This window comes from Lytechinus variegatus, chromosome 7 (assembly GCF_018143015.1).
Source record: "Lytechinus variegatus isolate NC3 chromosome 7, Lvar_3.0, whole genome shotgun sequence".
NCBI lineage: Eukaryota > Metazoa > Echinodermata > Echinoidea > Temnopleuroida > Toxopneustidae > Lytechinus > Lytechinus variegatus.
The window spans coordinates 38,786,415-38,807,776 of record NC_054746.1 but is presented as its reverse complement, the minus strand read 5'-3'; the positions used below and the strand labels follow the sequence as shown (position 1 = coordinate 38,807,776).

The following is a 21,362-nucleotide window of genomic DNA, read 5'->3' as shown; positions in this document are numbered from 1 at the left end:
TCAAATCATGCCAATAGGATGCGCACTCCTGCATATTAATCATAAAGATTGCGCAATACACACCATGTGCACACCAACATGACTCTGTGTGAAACATCCCTCTGGATCCTTACTTGTAAAAATAGTTTTATCAGCTTTATATCAGTGTTTCGGTGTAACTTCCTTCATTTGGAATTATTTCATTTGGATGCACTCTTTATTAATATTCCTTCTCTTTGAAAATAGGAGGGACAACTTTCATTGTACCTACTCGGAAGGGGGGTGGGAGGATGGTAACATAAAAATAATATTTACAATGGATTGTAACTTTTTTGTTACATGTTTAAAAAGAATTTTTGAGTAAGCAATAAAAGATTGTTCACTTTTGAGAGGTTGTTAAGAGAATCAAACATGGTCTAATATTTTCATAATTATCTTGCGTTTTCCATTGTAAATTCAATTTAGGCTCGGAAAGAATTGATCAAGCAGTTGCTGAAGAAGAATAATAACCCATTGACTGATGCAGATCTTACAAGATTGGCAGAGTTTACAAAAGGATACTCAGGAAGTGATCTTAATGCCTTGGCTAAAGATGCTGCTCTAGGACCTATCAGAGGTAAAAGGATTTGGATTTTATAGAGGGGATGATGATGATGACGATGATGTTGATGATGATGTTGACGATGACGACGATAATGATGACAATGATGATGATGATGATGAGGAAGAGGAGGATGATGATGATGGTGATGATGATCACAAATGATTATGATGCTGCTGACAATGATCATATTGATGATGGCAGATGGTTTTGATGAATCTGAGAAAGTGCTAAACTGACTTTAATTTTCATTTTATATTGACAGAACTTGGACTAAATGGTGTCAAGTCAACCAGTGCAGAACAGGTAACATCCATTTTTCATCAAAGTTCTGATGATTGCTATAGGATCATCGACAAATGTTAAAACATATTAAAACCATTAAAGATAAATATCAATTAAGTGCCCGTTTTGTTTGGGATTTTTCTTTCTTTTTGAGGTTAATTATTTCAGCTACTTTTCCCCAATTACTCTTATATTTTTCCCATGCTGATTACTAATATATCCATCCCCATTCTCAACATCTTATAAAAGGTCATTGGAATCTACAAAGGAAAAAGAAATGGTTCATGTTTCATTAAACACTCACTCTATGAACATCATATCAAAAGACAAGTTCTTCAGGCTTATGGTGTATACATTTTTAAATCATGCACTATTTTGAAAAATCTTGCCTCTTTTGACTTTTTAGTGGCTTAAAACCCTATCTAGGCCGGAGTATTTTTGGAGTTCATATGGATGGGGGATGGCTTCCTTGGCCCCCCTTGATATCTCGGCTGTTGACCGTGCGATCGCACCAAAAGCTTACGCGCACGTTGTCTGGGACATAATCTACAAAATTGTATAATAATTTATTTCATGCAAATTGACATAACGCAAAACTGGGGAGCGTTTCATGAAAGGACTTGTCGGACGTTTTATCCGACAGTTACTATGGTAACAGTGACTCTCAGCTAATCATAATCAAGGAAAGTTGTCAGATCTGACAACTTGTCGGATGAAAATGTCAATGAAACGCTCCCCAGGTCTCAAAGACTTGAAAGTAAAAAGTCAGAGTGCGGCGCGGTCAAAAAATTTCGCACGGCGCAAGTATTGCGCAAATCGTTGAGGGGGCTCCGAGGCACCCACCCCCCCCTCCCCCGGCCAGGATAGGGTTAAAAGAATGAAAGCTCCTGCCTTGTTTGCGATGTATAATCATATTTACCCTGTATAAATTGTACTTTAACATAGCAACCATGACAAATTATTTCAATTATCTATTAATGTAAAACCGTTCTTGCTTTTATCTTGGTATTAGGTACGAAGCATCACGTTGTCTGATTTCTATGATTCCCTGAAGAGGATACGGCGGAGTGTACCTCAAGATTCTATCAATCTCTACGAAGACTGGAACAAGAATTATGGAGATATCTCATCTTATTAAACTATGCCCTTTGAAGAATACTCAACATTGACCTCTTAGTTACTGAAATCATATGATGTTTAACTCAACAAGGGTATTCACTTTGAGAATGGACTTGGTGAATAAGAACACAGAGCATTTCAGAAAAGAATTTGACAAATACCTTGTTGTCAACTAGTTTGTTTTACATACAAAATACATAGGCCCATATCTTGAAATCTGGTTTAACTTAAACCATCATGGTCTAGGTCTGTGGTTTAAATTGTGATATCCGAGTGTGACAAAAAATCTCCATATGGGGGGATTGATTTTTCATTTTTGCTTTTCCATAAAATCTGTTTGGAATGGTCACCTCTTTTTTTCACCATTAACCCTATATAGCCCGGGCTATTTTGAAATTGCATAGCCCGGGGGGGCCTATTAGGCCCCCCCTCAGATCTCGGCCGTTTATTGACCGATTGCGACCAAATTTGGTGTGTGGGTTTCTCATTATGTATTTTACAAGAATGCATTGTCAAATTTGTGATATTTATTATCATTTTTTATTTATCTAATTAATTATGCGAATATTCAAATTTTTTCAAGGAATTTTCATTTTTTGTAGTTTTCCATCCATTTTTTTAGAAAATGCAATGGAATCAAGCATGTTAGTAGCCAGTCATGTAATCTAAAAGACAGCTCACTCAACTGTATTGAAATTGTATAATTATTAGATTATACTAGTAATTAATTATGCGCATATGCTAATTTTTCTCGATAATATTCTTGTTTTCTTCTGTGTTTCCAAATTCTTATGTATTTCTTTGTTTTCAATTTATCATGTATTTCTTTGTTTTGAAATCTCTATTTTTATTGTTTTTTAAAATCTAGAATAGTTGGTGATAGCCCAAAAGAAAGTTATGTGAGGAAAAACAGAAAAAAAACATTCATCTGACAACACTTCTTGTAAAACCCATACATTGTACACACAAAAGTCAATGGAAATTGCCATTTTCGGTGACATTGGTCACGAATATGTGCTATATCTCCGCAAGTGTACCCCCAATTTTCGCAAACAGGGTCTCAAAATGTGCGGGAGATGTGAAAGAAAAAACTCATGAAATTTCAGCATATTATTTTTTTGCATGTAGAAATTATCGCGAAAAATGTCAGGCTATATAGGGTTAAAGCATGAGAAGAGAGCAAAGTAAACGCAAGAAGCCTACATTGTAAACAATTTTTGACATCATTTATCTTCCTATATTTTTAGCTCATACTTAATAGACTGTGGTTCAAGTTCAACTAGAATCAAGAATGCTGTCATAGGCTTTTTTTTTTTTTAATTAAAAAAAACGACAACCTGTACTAGACACTTTTTAATACTTTTTCTTACCTTTTAATGCATGGATCTGCTTTGTTATCAGATATTGAGAAGTGATATTCCATTCAGAATTTTTACCTTTAATTCCTTTTTCAGAGTCCATGTATCGAATTTGAAGTTTTGGGGTAAAACAGATCTACCATTTATCAGATACATATGCATTGCTGTAATGCTTACTTTTGAAATTACCATGGCTAGTTTATTGGCTTAATATAGTGTAATGTTAAATGTGCTAATTTTGTGTGTGATCATACTAAAATATCTATTTTGAGTTTGCATTGATTTTAGTGGCTTGGCCATGTCTATGGCATCCAATAACAATTTTCATGGAATTATGTTTAGGTGTATTTATTTTGGCAGTTGGGCCTGTTTACCAAGTAATTTAAATTGAAGGATATTACTTTCCTTAGAACATAAGATGATCCTTTGCACAAATAATTACGATCCAGATTGCATACATGACTTGTCGCCATGTGTGGTAAGCTTTCAGCAAGTTTTTAAGGTTTTCCAGAGTAATCTCTTCTAAGCTTTCATTATGCATATTTTTATATATTAGTTAACAGATCTATTAGCTTGTCAATTGCTGGGACATACAAGAAAATAATTTTAGTGATAAATATTTTCTACTTCATTTTGCACTATTTTAAACTGATTTACTCCTCCCCCCCTTCCCTCAAATTCACAAATATTGATTGTAAAAAATCTTCAGAGGATTGCATTTCACTCAACAATTTTGTTATGCATGGTTGTTACAAAATGCATTTATACTATGTTGGAGCCCTAAAGCCTGCAATGATGTTTAAAAGTGTGAAGAATGGTAAAGATTTCATTGGACAAAATCTTTAATTTTCTGCATTACATCAATATAACAAAAGTGATTAGTGCAAATACTTGCATACCAGTCTACTTGTTTATTCATTGATACTTGTCCATTCATTGATTAGTATTTATTTCACATTGAAAGATTGGATAAAATCTCTGTTATCAGGTGTCTATATGTCTTGCTATAGTCTGCTGCAGCTATCTTGTATTTGTTTATTCACCAGTCCTGATTGTAACAAAATGAGTTTTAGTCTGTGTGATAATATTATGGTAGTAGTCACTTGTGTGCAGCACATATGCGCTCACTGTCATTGATGGATTTATGTACAAATATGAATATCAAAAGCCTTTTATACATCCTTGCAGTCATGTAATATTTTAGAAAAACTAGAAAGCATTTTCAAAACTGAAGTATGATCCTCAAGTAATGTGAAAGAAAACCTTGTGCCTTGTCTTGTGAATACAATTTTGTACATATAGCATAGAAAATTATGTACTTGTACTGTTGTACAGTATATGTTTATGGAAAAAAGTAGAAAAGCGAGGTATTGTCTTCACTGCACCTAATACAAAAAGTTGTAGTCTATAAACCATTGATGGATTAAGTTAAGCTAGCATTGGTTATTAATTTCTTTTGATATTTATATTATCTATCTTATATAGATATTTGTCTTTGTGTTAAACTCTGCAACCTCCTGTTCTATATTTCTTGTCTTCAGTATGTGGTGTATATGTTATTTGTACGAAATATAAAGAGCAATTGATTTCAGAAATAAAATGTTTTATACTGAAAAACAATAGTGTGTTATTCTTGACTGCCCAAGAGGTTCAAAAACATATTCGCACACATAAGTGATTTTATGTACAGTGAAGGTGTATATTTCCATGTAACTAGTGGAGCATTGTACGAAAATAGTGTTCAATTCCCAATTATGCGCAAGTACCAAAATCAAGCATAGTCATCAACCGTGGCCGAGTGGTCTAAGGCGCTTGGCTATACATGGGAAGTCTGGGGTTTGATCCCCAGCCTCTGCACCAATGCCCATGAGCAAGGCATTTAATCTACAATGCTCTTTTATCCTGCTTTCAAATGAATGGAAATGTTATACCGGTATGCATTATTGGTTACTAGGTGTGCACTTGTTTAAAAAAAAGCATAAATCTTTTGATTAAATGCAAATTTGTAAGTGATTTGCATTCAATTGCAACCTACTTTTCTTGAAACATTTTATTCTGGGGGAATTGCGCTTGATTTGCAGTTGAACATAAGTTTTGTAAAATACCCCAAAGAGGGAAGGGAACAAGTTTGTTTCACATGACGAGGAGAAAGTTGGAATATTTCATATTCCAAAATTCACAGAATGTAATGGATGAGTTTTGAATATTTAATAACATTGTTTTCAAGCAAAATCATGCATGCATGTAAAATTGATGCAACATGTAATATCAACAGGATAGCTATGAAAGCAGAACAACATTTCTGCCAAATTTAGAAATTCAATTCAACAAAAAATTTCATTGTGCATAGCTGTATGCTTTTATTCCAGTTGGAAGAAATCTTTTCAGAATAAGATTTGTCACCTGGCCTCTTAACCTATTCTGTAGAATCTCATATTTACAGTTTTTATATTGTTAAGTGAAAGTTATACAACAACACTTTTCACCTTACAATACAACGTCAGGGCATTTAAGAAACATTTTCAACTTGTTTAAACTCATTTAAAAAGAAAAATAACACAAAGAGTATGAGATAAAAGTAGAAGGGGAGAGGTATGGGACAGATGAGAGAGATGAAAGGGGTGAAAAATGGAGAAAGGAAGAACAGACAATGAAAAGGCAGGTCTCGTAGGGTGGTATTCTGATATACATGGTTTGGTTAATCCTGGGCTAACTTAGACCACAGTTTTATGGAGTGCTAGTCATCAATCCATTATTCTAATCCTGCAGTAAAAAAACATGTGAAAAAATTATTGTCAAAAATTAGAATCAAAAAATACAATATGAGTTTCGCCATGAATAATGAAGATTTATGAAACCCGACATTCCATTTAAGTGTGGTTTAAAATCCTAGTTTGGACTAGAATTGAACTAATGTTTAATTATCAGAATACAGCCCAGGATGGTATCCTTCAACTTGTTTAAAGTCTGACTGCACAAATATTACATAACAGATTCTCAATTACAATATACATGTATGTAGGAGGTATTTAATGGCAAAATAAATTGTTTAGAAGTACAATGATTCATTAATGATATAAGGGGTAAGAGAGATATCGGCTGTGGCAGGGCTTCTTTGATAAATAATATAGACCTGCATAATTTTTTCTGGAAATATGAAGATTGTGAGGGAAATTGTCAATTATACGTTAAGACACTAAAATTTTGCTTGTACAACATTTGCCTTTTTTATCAGGAATTATTTTTCATCATCAATAATCTTAAAATAAGATTAGATGTTTAACGGAAAAGATTTAAGTACCCGGTAAGGTTTTATATTTGGCTTTACATGCATACTTTCCAAGGGAGCAATTGCCACAAGACAAAGTGTCATGGCATCCATACCTGTCTCATAAAATACATTGAAGTGAAAATCTATATTTTATTGTTCAACATGAAATCAGAAATAGAAATACTCTGAAAAATTTATTTTGCCCATTTGATTGATGTACATGTAGCTCTATCCCTTGGATTGTTGAACACCAAACAGGGTAGCAGCAACACCCTTTTTAAACGTATTTTGGTATGATGCGGGTTTGAACTCCCGACCTCCCAATTATGAAACGGACGCTATACCACCTGAGCCAATACACTAGTCCAACACAGATGCAACACATATAACAAGTGTGCACCATGGTATTACAATTTGCATTTTTTAAACTAAAGATATATTTCATTGTACATATAATGAATGCAGTTTATTGAATGATTATCTTCCTAATATTACTCAACACAAAATATGTCATAATGGCCCAACCAGGATATGGCTCTAAGGCCAGTGAACAGGATTGATATTCTAAGATTCAGTTTATCTCGCACAATAAAAAAAAATTCTACGTTAAAATAAGTGAGCTAAAATACCTTTAAAATCTCTCTGAATTGGTATTCTAAGAACCACTTTTCTTTATTTTTTCTCTGTAAGACACGCCTATGTCTAATAAGAAATGCTGTTTAATAGCACTCTCCACTAATTAAACCAATGAAAATCCTTTTCACCACCTGGGAGGGTGGGCAAAGGAGCAGGAGAGCAACAATTTCATAACATCCAAATGCACTTGCACTATACACCAGTACATTTTTACAGGGATTTTTTAAAAATAATAATGAATGTATTTTCGCTATTGAAAAATGCATTCCATAGACATTGCAAATTGGCATTTTTACCATTATAATCATAATGAATGTTTACAATATTCTGGACCGACAAATATTTGAAGAAATAAAATCTACCATGGAAACTGAAATGCCTGTTACATGAACTGCCAATGAAAAGACTTGTTTTCAAATATTGACTTAATTTTTTCAAAATAAGAAACCCTGTGATGCTAAAATACTATTTGAATGGCATGATCAAACTATACATCATACATTTATATATGATTATATGACTTATACATTTTCTAAAAAGAAAAAAAAAACTGTAAATTTCAATTTACATGTATCTCACTTCCCCCATTCACATTGTTTTGTGCTTGATTGTACATCTGATTTTCTTGCTGGGTTACGATGATCAATTATATAATTGGTACTATCAATTCACAAATTTGGACCTACCAAAATCTGTTGTACAGCAAGATATTCACATTGAAAGAATGAATACAAACTCACACTTTTTCCCTTCAAGACAATTTGGATGACTTGGGCAAGAATCATAGAATATGTTTAAATCCAACACCCAAACTTGAAAAAAAAATATTGAAATGTGATTTCATCCTATATATGTACATGTTTATAACAAAAACAGAGTGATTTCATGGCTTGAAAAGCCAGTAAACCCTTTTTCATTGTTATCAATATCAGACAAGAAATACATGCACGCCTTGGAGGGAAATGAAAAAGAAACTTGTGCAAGAAAATTGGGATATATGGATACTTAAATAAGGTAAGTCTAAATATGATATTTAATTATGTAATACCATTCCAAATCACTTGAAACTCAGGAGTAGAAAGGTTGTGGCACATCAAAAATTGTTTATTTACCAGTAGAAAGAAACAGAATTCCGCTAACAGCTTGGATTGTTTGATAAGCGATGAACTTGACTGGTTGAAGAATAAGGTTGTTGGATCTGTTGTTATCTACCAGTGACTTGCAATAGACAGCCAGCAAACAAACTGCATCACTGGAGACAAGACTGCTTACAAACAACCTTCTGGTCCATAACTCAGAGGTGAACCAATATAGCTTCATCCATGCATTTTGTCAAAATAAATGTCATCTATATAATGACTTAAAATTCCAGTTTATATGTCTCTTTAATGATAATGCATCAAAATCTTTCTGCTGATCTACTCGCCACAGCACGCATATTTCCATATACTTTAGAAGGTGGGCTACCTGCAATAGAAAGAATTAGGGGGAAAAGAAAAAAAAATTATATTCAATATTGAATATAAATGACAAAATTCAATGATCAAATAATATTTATGCATCATTAAAATAATAGCAAGATGTACAACTAACATTCCTCTCTTGTGTAATGAAGAAATTTAACATCATATGGGTGTAATGACGAAAATGAATTTATTCTAAATTCATGATCCAATGAACATGAAAAATGCGAAGTTCAACATAACTGTGAAAAGTAAAATTAGATTTTTCACATTGTAATTGAGCTATTGTATTGAAATGTATTAAACAAACTATGCCATCCATACTTTTAACCAAATAACTGAGCAACATGTTATATGTCTTGAAGTGATTTTAAATCACCATAACAAGAACAGACAGTACTCTTTCTCCATAACTTGTAAACCCTATCGTAAATTACCGTATATGAAAGCGGATATTGAGTACTTACCAAGAATAAGATTACATATAGCTGTCCTTGCAATCTTTATATTCTGGAAGGAGCCTAAGATGTGTATTTTTGTGTCAGCTAGAACAATTCTAGTCTTTGTAACATTCTCAATGGTGAACTTTGTCTTTCCACCCTTCCCTGCTATCCTTCCAATAGCTCTAGATAAATGATCTCCTTTCAGTGGCTTTACATCGGTCACTTCAAAAGATTCTAAGAATAAATCATCAAGTCTCAGCAATGCCAAAGCATCCTAAAAGAAAAAAGAGGGGAATAAAAATCATTGTTAATGCTGTGTAGAATTAGTTCCCAGTTCCACTGATGTTTCATTATGCCTCATAATATTTAGGGAATATTAGATGACCTTGAGTGTGATGCGTATAGATATTGTACAAGCTGAAGAACAATACTGGATGAGTCGGAGATGAATCCAATATTGTTCTTCAGCGAGTAACAATATTTCTACGCATCCCATGAAAATTGGCCATCCAATTTATCATTGAGATAACTCACAAAGCTAAACATCAATTAATAAAGAAAAAAAATGTTATTACTCATCATTTTATGTTAACCCTGTAAATCATGAGCATAGCGACTGAGTATTGTCATTAAAAAAAAAATATCTGTAAAGATGCGCTAGCGTATAGTGCAATTGCATTTCAATTCAATAAATGGACGCAATCTCGCTCCGTTGCCACACCTTCTGGCAACTAATACGCAATGTAATTTCATTGTGACATAACAATTGCTTCATGCGCACAATCATTTATTAACCAATGATAATCTTGTGGGCGGGGCAAAATATTAATTCCATCCAATATGGAAAATATTGGATGGTTTTCATTGGCATACACATCAAAAATCATTTTTAAAATTTTTGTCTCTTTGAAACCTCGCAACCTACGCCTATAAAACCCTAAATTAAAAAAATAATAAAAAATATTATCCTACCCTCCACGATTTCATAACAATACATTGATAAAATGAATGACATGCTCAGAAATGTAATCTGCTTTAATCATAACATTTTTTGAGCATGGTCTACAATGATAGATTACTGAACTATCACAATTTGAAAAAACTTCTTGTTCCTCTTGTTTGCATAAAAGGAAACTCCCATGATTTGTTGTTTTTGAGATCCTCATATACACAATGAAAAGTGTATAAAATTGTGCCGTGTAACGTCAGTTACTGTGAAAATGCCCATAGAGTGAATTTTTTTGAATAAATTTTAAAAATCTTAGATAATTGAGATCTCAAAATTTGTATCTCATTCAAAATTATTTCAGCTGTCAGTGTATCACTCCATATTATCATGATCCATTTATCTATGAACATAGGTGACTGATATGAAATAAGACAATGTGACAGCTCTGCTCTGGTTTCAATAAACTGCACAGAACTATTTATTATGTAGTATTGTCCCATCAACCCAGATTGCTGGGAAGTAGACCATTCCCTGTACTTCAAATATATAGTAATTGTGCAGCAAAGCTCAGTTTTTTTTAATGTTAAGACACAATAAGACAAATCACCTCACATACATGTAATAAACATGCTTTATAATTATACACTTCAAGTCTTCTTTTTTTATTAAAAATATACAAAGAAAATCTATATAAAGAGAAAACTCATGACATAATTATTTCACTATGTCATGGCTTATGAATTTCAATATCATGTCATGAGTTTTGTTAACTATCATGAGTTTATCAAGGGGACATGGCATATGCTATTGTCATGCTAAGTTTCACACTTTAAAAAATAGATAAAATTGAACCATATTGCTTTGCACCCCCCCCCCCCCACAAAAAGTCTATTGCCAACAACATTTTATTTACCCTATATATACCACTCATCAAAGCTTCTGTGCTTGGTCAAACTATGATCTGGGTATTTAATAATAATTCATTTTTTACCTCTACTTCAAAGCCACAGAGAAAGGCTCTCACAAAGTCATGTCCTTTCTGAAGGGAACTTATTTCTTGAGTTTGCTCTGAAGACTGGAACACAAAGAGAGAAAAAAAGAATTATGACAAGAAAAGATTGAATGAGATATGCACTTCAAAGGACAAGCAATTTATATTTACAAAACCCCTGTGTTTATTACCAATGACTATTGATGAGATATAATCTATTTAATAATAATAATAATACATGAGATTTGTATATCGGACTTTCCATCTTGATTAGATGCTCAAGGCGCTTCAGAGCAGAACAACAAAACTATTTACATATAATACATGTCTGAACAATAAGTCAATGTCTATAAAAAAAAAGCACTCTTAAACATGTATGTTTTCAGGTTTTCCTTGAAGGTGGTCACTGAAGTCTGGGTTTTCAATCTCTGTGAAAGAGAATTCCACAGATTAGCCCTGCATGAGCAGAGGTCCATTCCTTGCATGATTTCTTAGCAACTGGAATTAGTAAGAGATTAGATGATGATGATCATGAATTTCTTGAGGGTTGGTAATTATGCATCAAAGACTTATTGTAACTACTTCCTTGATATTAATATGGTTACATTCTTTGGTCAAAATTAATTACTAAGGGTAATGTATACATACACATTAAGAAGTCAGAGATACAAAGGCTACATTTTTCCAGATTTTCAAGTACAAAATTTCTTTGTTTTTACAGAATGAATGAACATGAATCGAGTCCAAAACTCACTTCTACTGGCTCAAGATAGGAGCCTTTTTCCAATGTATCTGTGTACTTAATGCCTTTTAAATGGAAGAAGGAATACCCCATTTGGACGCATTTCATCTAAATTTTTCATTTAACAGAGTTTCAGATTTGACAACTTTACTTGGTACATATACATGTATTGATTGGCTGACAATAACTAGAATCTGATGGTTACTTTTATAACTGTCAGATAATTGTTAGTGCTGGCATCGTTCATTACAATGGTTGCATAGTCTAGGTAATGAATTATTCAATGAATTGAAAATATCATTGCAAATGCATGATCTCCGCCCTGTAACATAAAAATATAATCAATTATCATCATTAAGCATATTTCTCAATGTACACATCCCTAATAAAAAAAATTAATGGTATGAACCATGTAAGAAGTCTTCATACATTTACATCAAATAAAACATATTACATGTACAGGTGTACTAAAATATTTCAACAGGAAAAGAATCAGCATCTGAAATAGACAACAGGAGCAGGATAGGCCTATACATGTATCACTCTTTTTAGGCAAGTGTACAAAACAAAATAGTTATTAAGGTAAAGATTATAAACAAAGATCTACACCAGTACACATAAATGAAACTGAAAATAGATGTTCCACATGTTAAATGATAGTATTACAATGAAAGCCTTATCCATTTCCCTCTTCATGTATAATTTGTGTTGCCAATTGAGATCTCTCCTTAGCAGAAGAATATGGAAAAAAAATTGTGGCTGCTGTTTTTAATTAGAAGGTCATATTATTCAAGGCACTGTAACTTACTCTCAGTTCTACATGTCTTGTTTTGAGATTAAATCTGATCTGTAATTTGAGGTGCTCCACAATAGGTGTAAATATCTTCATCCAATTCTCTTTTAGTGGTGTATATCTATTGGCAGGAACAGGAATCTTCCTCATATCAGTGTTGCCATCCTTGTGGGAAGAAGAAAAAAAAGAAAAATAAATTAAAGTACAGTTACGCTGAATTCCACTTCAGATAAACTACAAGGGAAAAACAAATGAAGTGAGAGACAAAACTTAGTTGACAGTGTGCAAATGATGCATTAGTGCTAATTAAGTTTATGTATTGACTTCTCACGTCAGTCCACACTATTTACACAGAAGATGGATATTTTCAGACTTCGAGTGATGGTGTGGGAAGCAAGGCAAAAATATAGCTATTTCTTATAATCAATTCAGCTATTGACTAGTAAATCAGCTTGATAAAACTGAATTTTGTCTCTAGAACTAAGCTGTAGACTACCATTCCAAGGATGCTCTCTCTGTCAAATCAACAAAAAGTTCAGGGGATTGGGCATAGCATATGTCCTTCCATTGATGAAGTTGGTTAGCCTCCCAAAAAAGGTGTATTTTCCAGGCATACATGTACGGTATATGTGACAAAACCTATCTTCCTTTGTGTTTACATCTATGCCAACTACATGTACCTATGACATTGAAAGTCAGGGAAGATGTAGAATTACAATATTTGTGCAAACAATAACATACCACACATACAAGAAATATTCAGGCAAACTCTGAATTTGGAAGTCTTCTAATATCAGAAATCTCAGGGCTTCTTTAACTTCCAACTTCAGAAGATGTAGTACTTTTTTGTAGTACTAAAAAAACCTGATAAGTTCTTTCCTTCTACCCCAGTCTCAATCGGCCATTTTGTTATGAATTTTGAAAGAATTAAGAGAGGTATCGCGACAGAACTTTTCATGTTTTTTTTAGGTTCCAGTCTGTGCCTCGATGTCAGGATACTGCCACACGTTAGATCTTCATCTATATAATCGTGGTAAGTGCATGATTTCTGTTTTCACAATTCTGTTTGATAAATATTTTGACCATAAATTACCCTAGTCCCGTGTCTATGGCCAAATACACGGTAAGCCCCTGGGCTCCCACCCGCTTTGCAGGCGGGAGCATCCTGGGTTAGACTATGGTATGCCAATGCTGTACATAGCAAACAATTTTCAAAAATCATTAAAATATCACTTTTGTGACCAAAAACACTAATTTCCGTAGTTGCAATTTATTTTTCATTAGTAACTTGGGGGTGATTTTTGTATTCACCAGAGCGCTCCAAAACTTGAATTTTGGGCATATTTTTGTGTATGCCCTCTATTGGTAAAAAGTAATATGGCAAGACAATTGTAGATTTTCAATCTCTATTTCTAATTAAGAAAAATTAATTTAAAGAATCAAATTTACTTAAGAGCCAAGTTATATGATGAATAGTTGTAATGGAACCTAACAGTGCCAAAAAAGCAAGCATTTCTCCCAAAGAAAAAGAATAAATAAGCCAAACATTGCCAACCTTATTTCACCATACAGGGAGGAGTACCAGAAAACAAGGTTCATAGAATGAATGACCTTGTTCATAGAATGTGTGACTCAAGGTAAATGCCAGCCAGCACTAGCACGATTACGACTGGTGACTTATTTATTTCACAATACAATGAAGGTCTAACTCACTCAATAGACATCAACATGCATGTCATCAATAGAAACGCTGAAAATTGTGAAATTTTCAAGAAATCCACGAACAAGTTTATTATCTATGTCAATACTATTTTTTACTATCTTTTCAAATAAAAGTCACAAAACACGAATGGGGGCTGGGATGGAGGTAAGGAACATGCAAGTAAAAATTTATTTTTATTAGTTTATATTATTATAATTCGTCTAGGCCTATAAAAGACAACGTTAGATCACTAATTTCAATGAATAAAGTTTCTGCAGTTTCATTCATTAAATTCATGTCTTATTATTGAAGACATGAATTTAATGAATGAAACTGCAGAAACTTTATTCATTGAAATTAGTGATCGTGATAACAGAAAAACTGTATTGGGAGTTGTTCATAAGCCCCCTCGCAGCAATAGTGCTGATTTTCTAGAAACTTTAAATAATTTACTACATTATCATTTTGTTCAAAACAAAAGATGTATCATAATGGAAGACTTTAATTATGACCTGTTTAATAGCGAGTGATACTAATATTTTTTCAAATGACTTTTTAGAGACATTCCTTTCTGCCTCCTTTTTGCCACTTATTTCTAGACCCACTAGAATTACTAATACTTCCGCAACTCTGATTGACAATTTTTTCTCCAATATTCGTTCAGAATTTAAAGCTGGTATAATTATCTCAGACATGTCTGATCATTTCCCAATTTTTATGTATTGTTCTAATCAATATCAGCCAAACAACTTTCCCGATTATGTACCTAAGAGGCGTGTATATAGTGATCTAAATATATCTCATTTGAAACAGAGTTTAGAAGAAGAAACTTGGGATGATGTATTTAGTACAGAATGTGTTGACAAGTTCTACAAAACATTTATTGATATCTTCATGAGTCATGTTAATGAAAATATCCCTTTTGCAAAGCCCAAGTCCAAAAATTATAAAAGATCACCTAGATTACCTTGGATAACGAATTCAATTCTTTGTTCGATAAATAAAAAAAATTGATTATACTATAAATATTATATATCAAGACTAACTGAGAATACTCGGAGCCAATATACCAATTATAAGAATATACTAACAGGGGTCATCCGTACTGCTAAAAAGGCATATTACCATGATCAATTTAATCAATGCAAGAATGATCTTAAAAAAACATGGAAATTGATCAATTCTACCATCAATAATGGACCAAAGTTTTCAAAGATAACTAAGCTTATGCATAATGATTCTATTATTGAAGATAAAGCTCAGATGGCAAATATTTTCAATAATTATTTTTCACAAGTTGGATTTGAGCTCTCTAGAAGTATACCAACAAATTCCCATTCATTTCATCAATATCTGGGAGATAGAAATCAAAGTTCTATTTTTTTTTCTCCTACGAACGCACAGGAGATAATTAAAATTATATCTAGCCTATAATTAAATAAAAGTGCAGGATTCGATAACACTGATAACATCCTTCTACAGAAAACTATGAATTATATAATTGACCCTCTTATTTATGTATTCAATTTGTCATTATCATCGGGAAATATTCAAAAATCAATGAAAATTTCTAAGATAATACCAGTCTTCAAAAAGGGTGATAGTTCTTTAGCAAGTAACTACAGACCCATTTCATTGCTTACAAACTTATCTAAAATTCTTGAAAAATTGGTTCACATACGAACCATGTTTTTTTTAAAGCACAACATCCTATCCGATACTCAATTTGGTTTCCGAGAAAAGAGTAGCACTTCCCATGCAATACTTTTAGTTCAAACAGTTGCCAACGCTTATGACAAGTCTTCGAATACGATTGGTATGTTCTTAGATTGTTCAAAAGCATTCGATACAGTTGATCATAATATTCTCCTTTATAAACTTTCTCATTATGGAATTAGAGGGGAACCACTAAAGTGGTTCAAGAATTATCTAACCGGGCGTTCACAGTTCGTTTCACTTGATGGTAATATTTCTGAACGTAAACCTGTTCTTTGAGTTCCACAGGGCAGCATTCTTGGCCCACTTTTGTTCATTACTTATATAAATGATATTGATATGTCATCAAGATTGCTTCAATTTATACTTTTCGCTGATGACTCTAATATATTTCTGTCGCACCCCGACCCAGAACAACTGACGCAAATATTCAATGACGAACTAAAAAATGTTTCTAATTGGATAACAGCTAACAAACTCTCTCTTAACCTAGCAAAAACTAGCTACATGCTATTTAGCAACAAGATTACGACTGTACCAAAAGATGTAATTTTAAATGATACTGTTATTCAAACAGTGCGATCTACTAAATTTTTGGGACTGATCATTGACGATAAACTTTCTTTGAAAACACATACTGATAATATTTGTAAAATCATTGCTCGCAATATTGGTGTCATTAGAAAATTAAGTCACTTCTTACCTCATTATATTTTGATATCATTATATTCAACGTTAATTTTACCTTATCTGAATTACGGAGTTGTTGCATTGAGTATCGCAGCGAATTCTCAAATTAATACACTTTTTATATTGCAAAAAAGAGTGATTCGTATTATTAGTCATGCAGAAAATTAGGGCACATACAAATATTCTGTTTTTGAAAAATAAAGTCTTGAAGGTTAAAGATTTATATTCTTTTCAACTCAGACGGTTAATGTACAAGTTCATTAATAAACAATTACCGTTACCTTTTAATAATATGTTTGTAAAAAATGATACAATTCATAAGCACTTCACTTGTAGGGTGAAGGCCCCCTTTCATAAGTATATTTTATGAATAAAAATAAGATAAAATAAAGAAATAAATAATGCATAAAAAAATATACAATGAATAAAAAATACACAAAAATAAAAATAAATAAAAATTAATGAATCAGTATACACTGTATACAGAAATCATAAAACGATTAAACATATATACAAAGAGAAATCATCAAACACATTTATAATAATAATAATGGTATTTTATTCAAAGGCTGTTCGCAGCAAGAGCTGAATTGTACAGAACTTTTACATAAAAAACAGCATTAAACATAACAGTATCAAAATAGAATTATAAAAATACACAAAGCATAAAAAATCTACTATCATTAATACTTTGGGGGTTAATATGAATCAACAGAATATTTTCAAATATAAGTAACTGCAGAGGTTTCAAATTTTGCTTAAGATATAGTAAATGTATACGAGAAAGCGGATTGGAAGGATTTATGATGTAAGTAATTAGATGTAAGTTAATTGGATTGGATAAAATTGACTTGAGGATATCGAGATTTTGAATTAGTGACGTATTCAGAGTAATAGGAGAAATGGAAGTGGGTAACAATGGGTAAATAATTAGAATAAAATTTTATATACAGAGAGTTTTGTATACTTATTTCGTTCTACTGAAACATTACAGATAGTCGCTGATTATTCGAATTCAATAATAATAATGATAAGTCACATTGCATGGTGAGATAGAGAAAGAAATTGAGAGAATGATGGAGGAGAGAGAGAGAGAGAAAGATAAAGAGATGGATGGGGAGATAGAAAAGGAAGAAAGAGAGAGAGAGGGAGAGATAGAGAGAGAGGAGATATGAAAAGAAAAAAAAATTAGGAAGAGGTCATAATACAGATAACATATTGTCTTCTTTATCTAGGATTCATTCATAGATATGGGATTGGACTTAGTTTGTACCTTTGTGTTCTGCATTTAATCTGATCGTAGGCGGCAATTCTTCGGAGCGATTTTGTGTTTACATATTAAGTTCTGAATTACATAACTTTGTAAAAAAAAACGATAATCTAATATGAATCCAGAAGATATTTTTTTAAGTTTTCCTTTGAAATTTTGTATTGAATTACATTGTATAATATCCTTTGAAAAAGAATTCCATAATTTTGGACCAGTAAAAACAAATGTCTTCTGTGTAAACGATGTTTTATTCAGAGGTAAATGAAAGGAACTCGCCTGGCGAGTGAAGTGCTTATGAATTGTATCATTTTTTAGTTTTACAAACATATTATTAGCTATGTGCGAATACGGGGCATCGCGAGCGCTGGTTTTGGTGGCACGGTTTTCGCGCGGGTTTTGCTACGAGTGGCATCGACTATGTCTGGGCGGCTCATTGATAAAGGGGTTTAATGCGCATGCGCATATAGTAGGTGCAATCTCGTGCCTTTTAACAGACAGCTGAAGATGTGCTCTTTCTGTACATATAAGTTTCAATGTGGATACTCGCCTGTAAAGTGTGGATATCGGAGCTTGAAAGTTCATCAAATTTTTGGACGCGTAAATGTTCGAAATTTTTTAATGGTAAGTAAAACAAGAATCCGATTAGGTATACAATTTGACTGGAAATATATTTGAATTATCAAAAAATCCAAACTTACGCGATTCTGACGTTGCGCAGTCCAGATATAAGAGATGCCAGCTACCCCTGTCACAGCCGGTCTCTCGGCAGTCGAGCTGCCCGATGCGCCTGCCGTTGGCAGGGCGATGCTACCCTTGTCACAGCCGGTCTCTCGTCAGTCGAGCTGCCCGATGCGCCTGCGGTTGGCAGGGTGATGGGAGCGGTCGATAGTGAGTCGTTCATGCTGGATTGAACTAGATCGTAAATTGCTTACTTGATGATTATGTTGTGCCTTTTTTGGGAAATCTCTGTCATTATACCGTAGATAATTATTCTGATATTGATTTTAATACATTCATTTGTCACAGAAAGATTTTATCATCCCAAGGTTATGTGACTCAAGAGTCTAGGTGGTTGATTATCGTTTCATTTGGAAACTGGATTTGCTTTTGACAGTGGAATATCAATGTTGACTTTTCTAAAATTAAATTCATGGGTGGAAATCCCAGGGGGACACGTCCCCCTACCCAAAATAATAGGGGGACATGTAACAATAATACATTTTTTTCTTTCTTTTTTTCTTTTTTGGTCAAACTTTTTGGGGTGAAAATGACCTTACAACAGTTTGGGGATAAACTTTTTTTTTTTAACTTGTCAGAGTTGCCAGCATCCATAGGCGGCGAAAGCTGGGGGAAGTGTACCCCCCGCCCTCAATTTTTTTTTTTTTTTGATAACCTTTTTTTTTCTTTTTTTTTTTTGGCTTGTCAAATTTAGTTTTCTGCGTCCCCCTATAATTTTTGGTTGATAACCTTTGGTGTATTTTTTTGATTATCAAAATAATTTGGTGGTCCCCCTAAAACTGTTGGCTTTCGCCGCCGATGCCAGCGTCCCCCTACCTTTGGGGCCAATTTCCGCCCATGATTAAAATGCAAAAAATTTGTTGTTTAATTTTTCACTCTCAGAGGAAATATTTCACTTCCACATGGCTCTATTGTCTATTTTATGTTATTCATTTTTTTTCTATTTTATTATAATTATTATTTTTTTTTCAAGAAGGGTGCAGGGGGGGGGAGGGTTGTGTTCATAAGTTGAAATGGGGATGGGATTTGTATAAGTTTTTGTGTCACTTTTGTTCTCTTGTTTTGAGTGTTGGAGCTTTGATGCCTGTTTTTGTTGCTGTTCAGAGCTTTATTTATGTGCAGTGATTTCACGCTAGAATATGAACTTATTTTTCATTAAAAAAGGAGTGCTCGAACATGGCCTTTGTTGTAATCATACATATCCAAGAAATGCATATATTAAAGCTTAATTTTTATGTTTCCTTCTTGATACTTGAATTACATGCAATGCTACATCTTTACACCCTCAGACTCTGCTGCTCATCCTTCCTAAAAAAAATTGTAATCGAATGCCCACGGTCTCCAAAATGAAAGGTACATTATCCATCTACATGTATAAACAAATTGTTGAAACAATAAAATACATAAAGAATTGGTGAAACAATCAAATACATCAGAAAAGCACACTTGTATTTTTATACCATACAAAGTACATGTACAAAAGGAATGATATTTTTCATTTGTAAAAAAAGACCCCATACATACATGTACACAATACTAAAGTTGAAAAAGAGCTAGGCTAATTGTAATTTATATCAGAAAAACAAAGAAATACATTAGAAATTACAAAAACAATACTTTAAACAAATTCATTTAGGAAATTATCTACATGATGCTGTTTTGATGCCAACTAAATTATATACAAATTATCTCTCATTATCACTTTCATTTGGCAAAAAAAGAGGCGAGTAATTGTAATTTGCATAATTAATTAGAATTAATTAAAAGAAATTATTTTACACATAAGAAGAAAAATTACCAAGTGAAATGATTACACATCAATTGAGTTTTCTTTCACCTTTCCATTGATACCTAAATTACTTCAAAGGGCTCAAAAACAAAGAAGTTAGAGCCCGTTGAAGACTTGGGTTCAAAATGGTCACAAAATGGTCACAAAAATCGGTTATGCACTCCATTGACTTTACATTAAGACAATGACCACAAATTTTGATAAATATGCGCGACTTAAACTGGAATAACTTTATAATTTCTTGATGAAAATTTGAGTTCTTGGTATCATTTGAAAGGTCTTTTTAAGGGCTTTCAAATGATACCAAATTCATTGAGATTTGAGGATTTTCATTTTTTTTGTCACATACCGTACCTAATATTATTAAAAATTAACGGTAGTTGGTCTCCTTCTCTTTTCACAGTATTATTGTATTATAGAAATGATTTATATATTATATTTTGTAAATATGTATATTGAACTATCATTGTAAATCTAAAAAGATTGAAAGAGAAAATAAATGAACTGAACTGAAAAAAAAATTGAATTGAACGTAGATCTAACAGAGGATTTAACTGCTAACATTAACTTCAATAGGTGGGACAATGATCACTTACGAGTAATCGTGCTCCTTTCAATGGAGGAAAGTGCGGCCTTTTCTCTGTCTTTTCTTGTGTTTCTGTGACCATTTTTTCCTCTGTCAACTTTCTCTTTCGACTGGATTTGGGTTTTACTGAACGAAATTCTTCAGGTTGCTGTGACTTCTCTGCTCTCTCATCAGTAGTTTCCATCCTCGTGTCACTGTCAGTGCCGATGGCAATGCTCTCGCTCGCCATGATGATTGCGTA

The 21,362-nt window shown here is 33.0% G+C and overlaps 2 protein-coding genes across 2 annotated transcripts in view; one reads left to right on the top strand and one right to left on the bottom strand.

The window, feature by feature from the left end:
• Window positions 1-2,253, top strand: part of LOC121419232 (spastin-like) — a 56,529-nt gene extending 54,276 nt beyond the window's left edge. The window contains exons 10-12 of the mRNA XM_041613602.1: window positions 445-595; window positions 846-886; window positions 1,878-2,253. Of these exons, the coding sequence (XP_041469536.1) occupies window positions 445-595; window positions 846-886; window positions 1,878-2,003 (318 nt within the window). The 3' untranslated portion in view covers window positions 2,004-2,253. The remainder of the gene's footprint in view (window positions 1-444; window positions 596-845; window positions 887-1,877) is intronic.
• A 4,689-nt stretch (window positions 2,254-6,942) lies between these two features.
• LOC121418126 (RNA-binding protein pno1-like) lies at window positions 6,943-21,350 on the bottom strand. Its single transcript, XM_041611829.1, has 5 exons — window positions 21,132-21,350; window positions 12,646-12,795; window positions 11,096-11,179; window positions 9,180-9,429; window positions 6,943-8,716 (listed from the first exon to the last, which is right to left on the bottom strand). The coding sequence occupies exons 1-5, from the start codon at window positions 21,348-21,350 to the stop codon at window positions 8,649-8,651; spliced, it is 771 nt and encodes a 256-aa protein (XP_041467763.1). The 3' UTR covers window positions 6,943-8,648.
• Window positions 21,351-21,362: the final 12 nt, after the last annotated feature.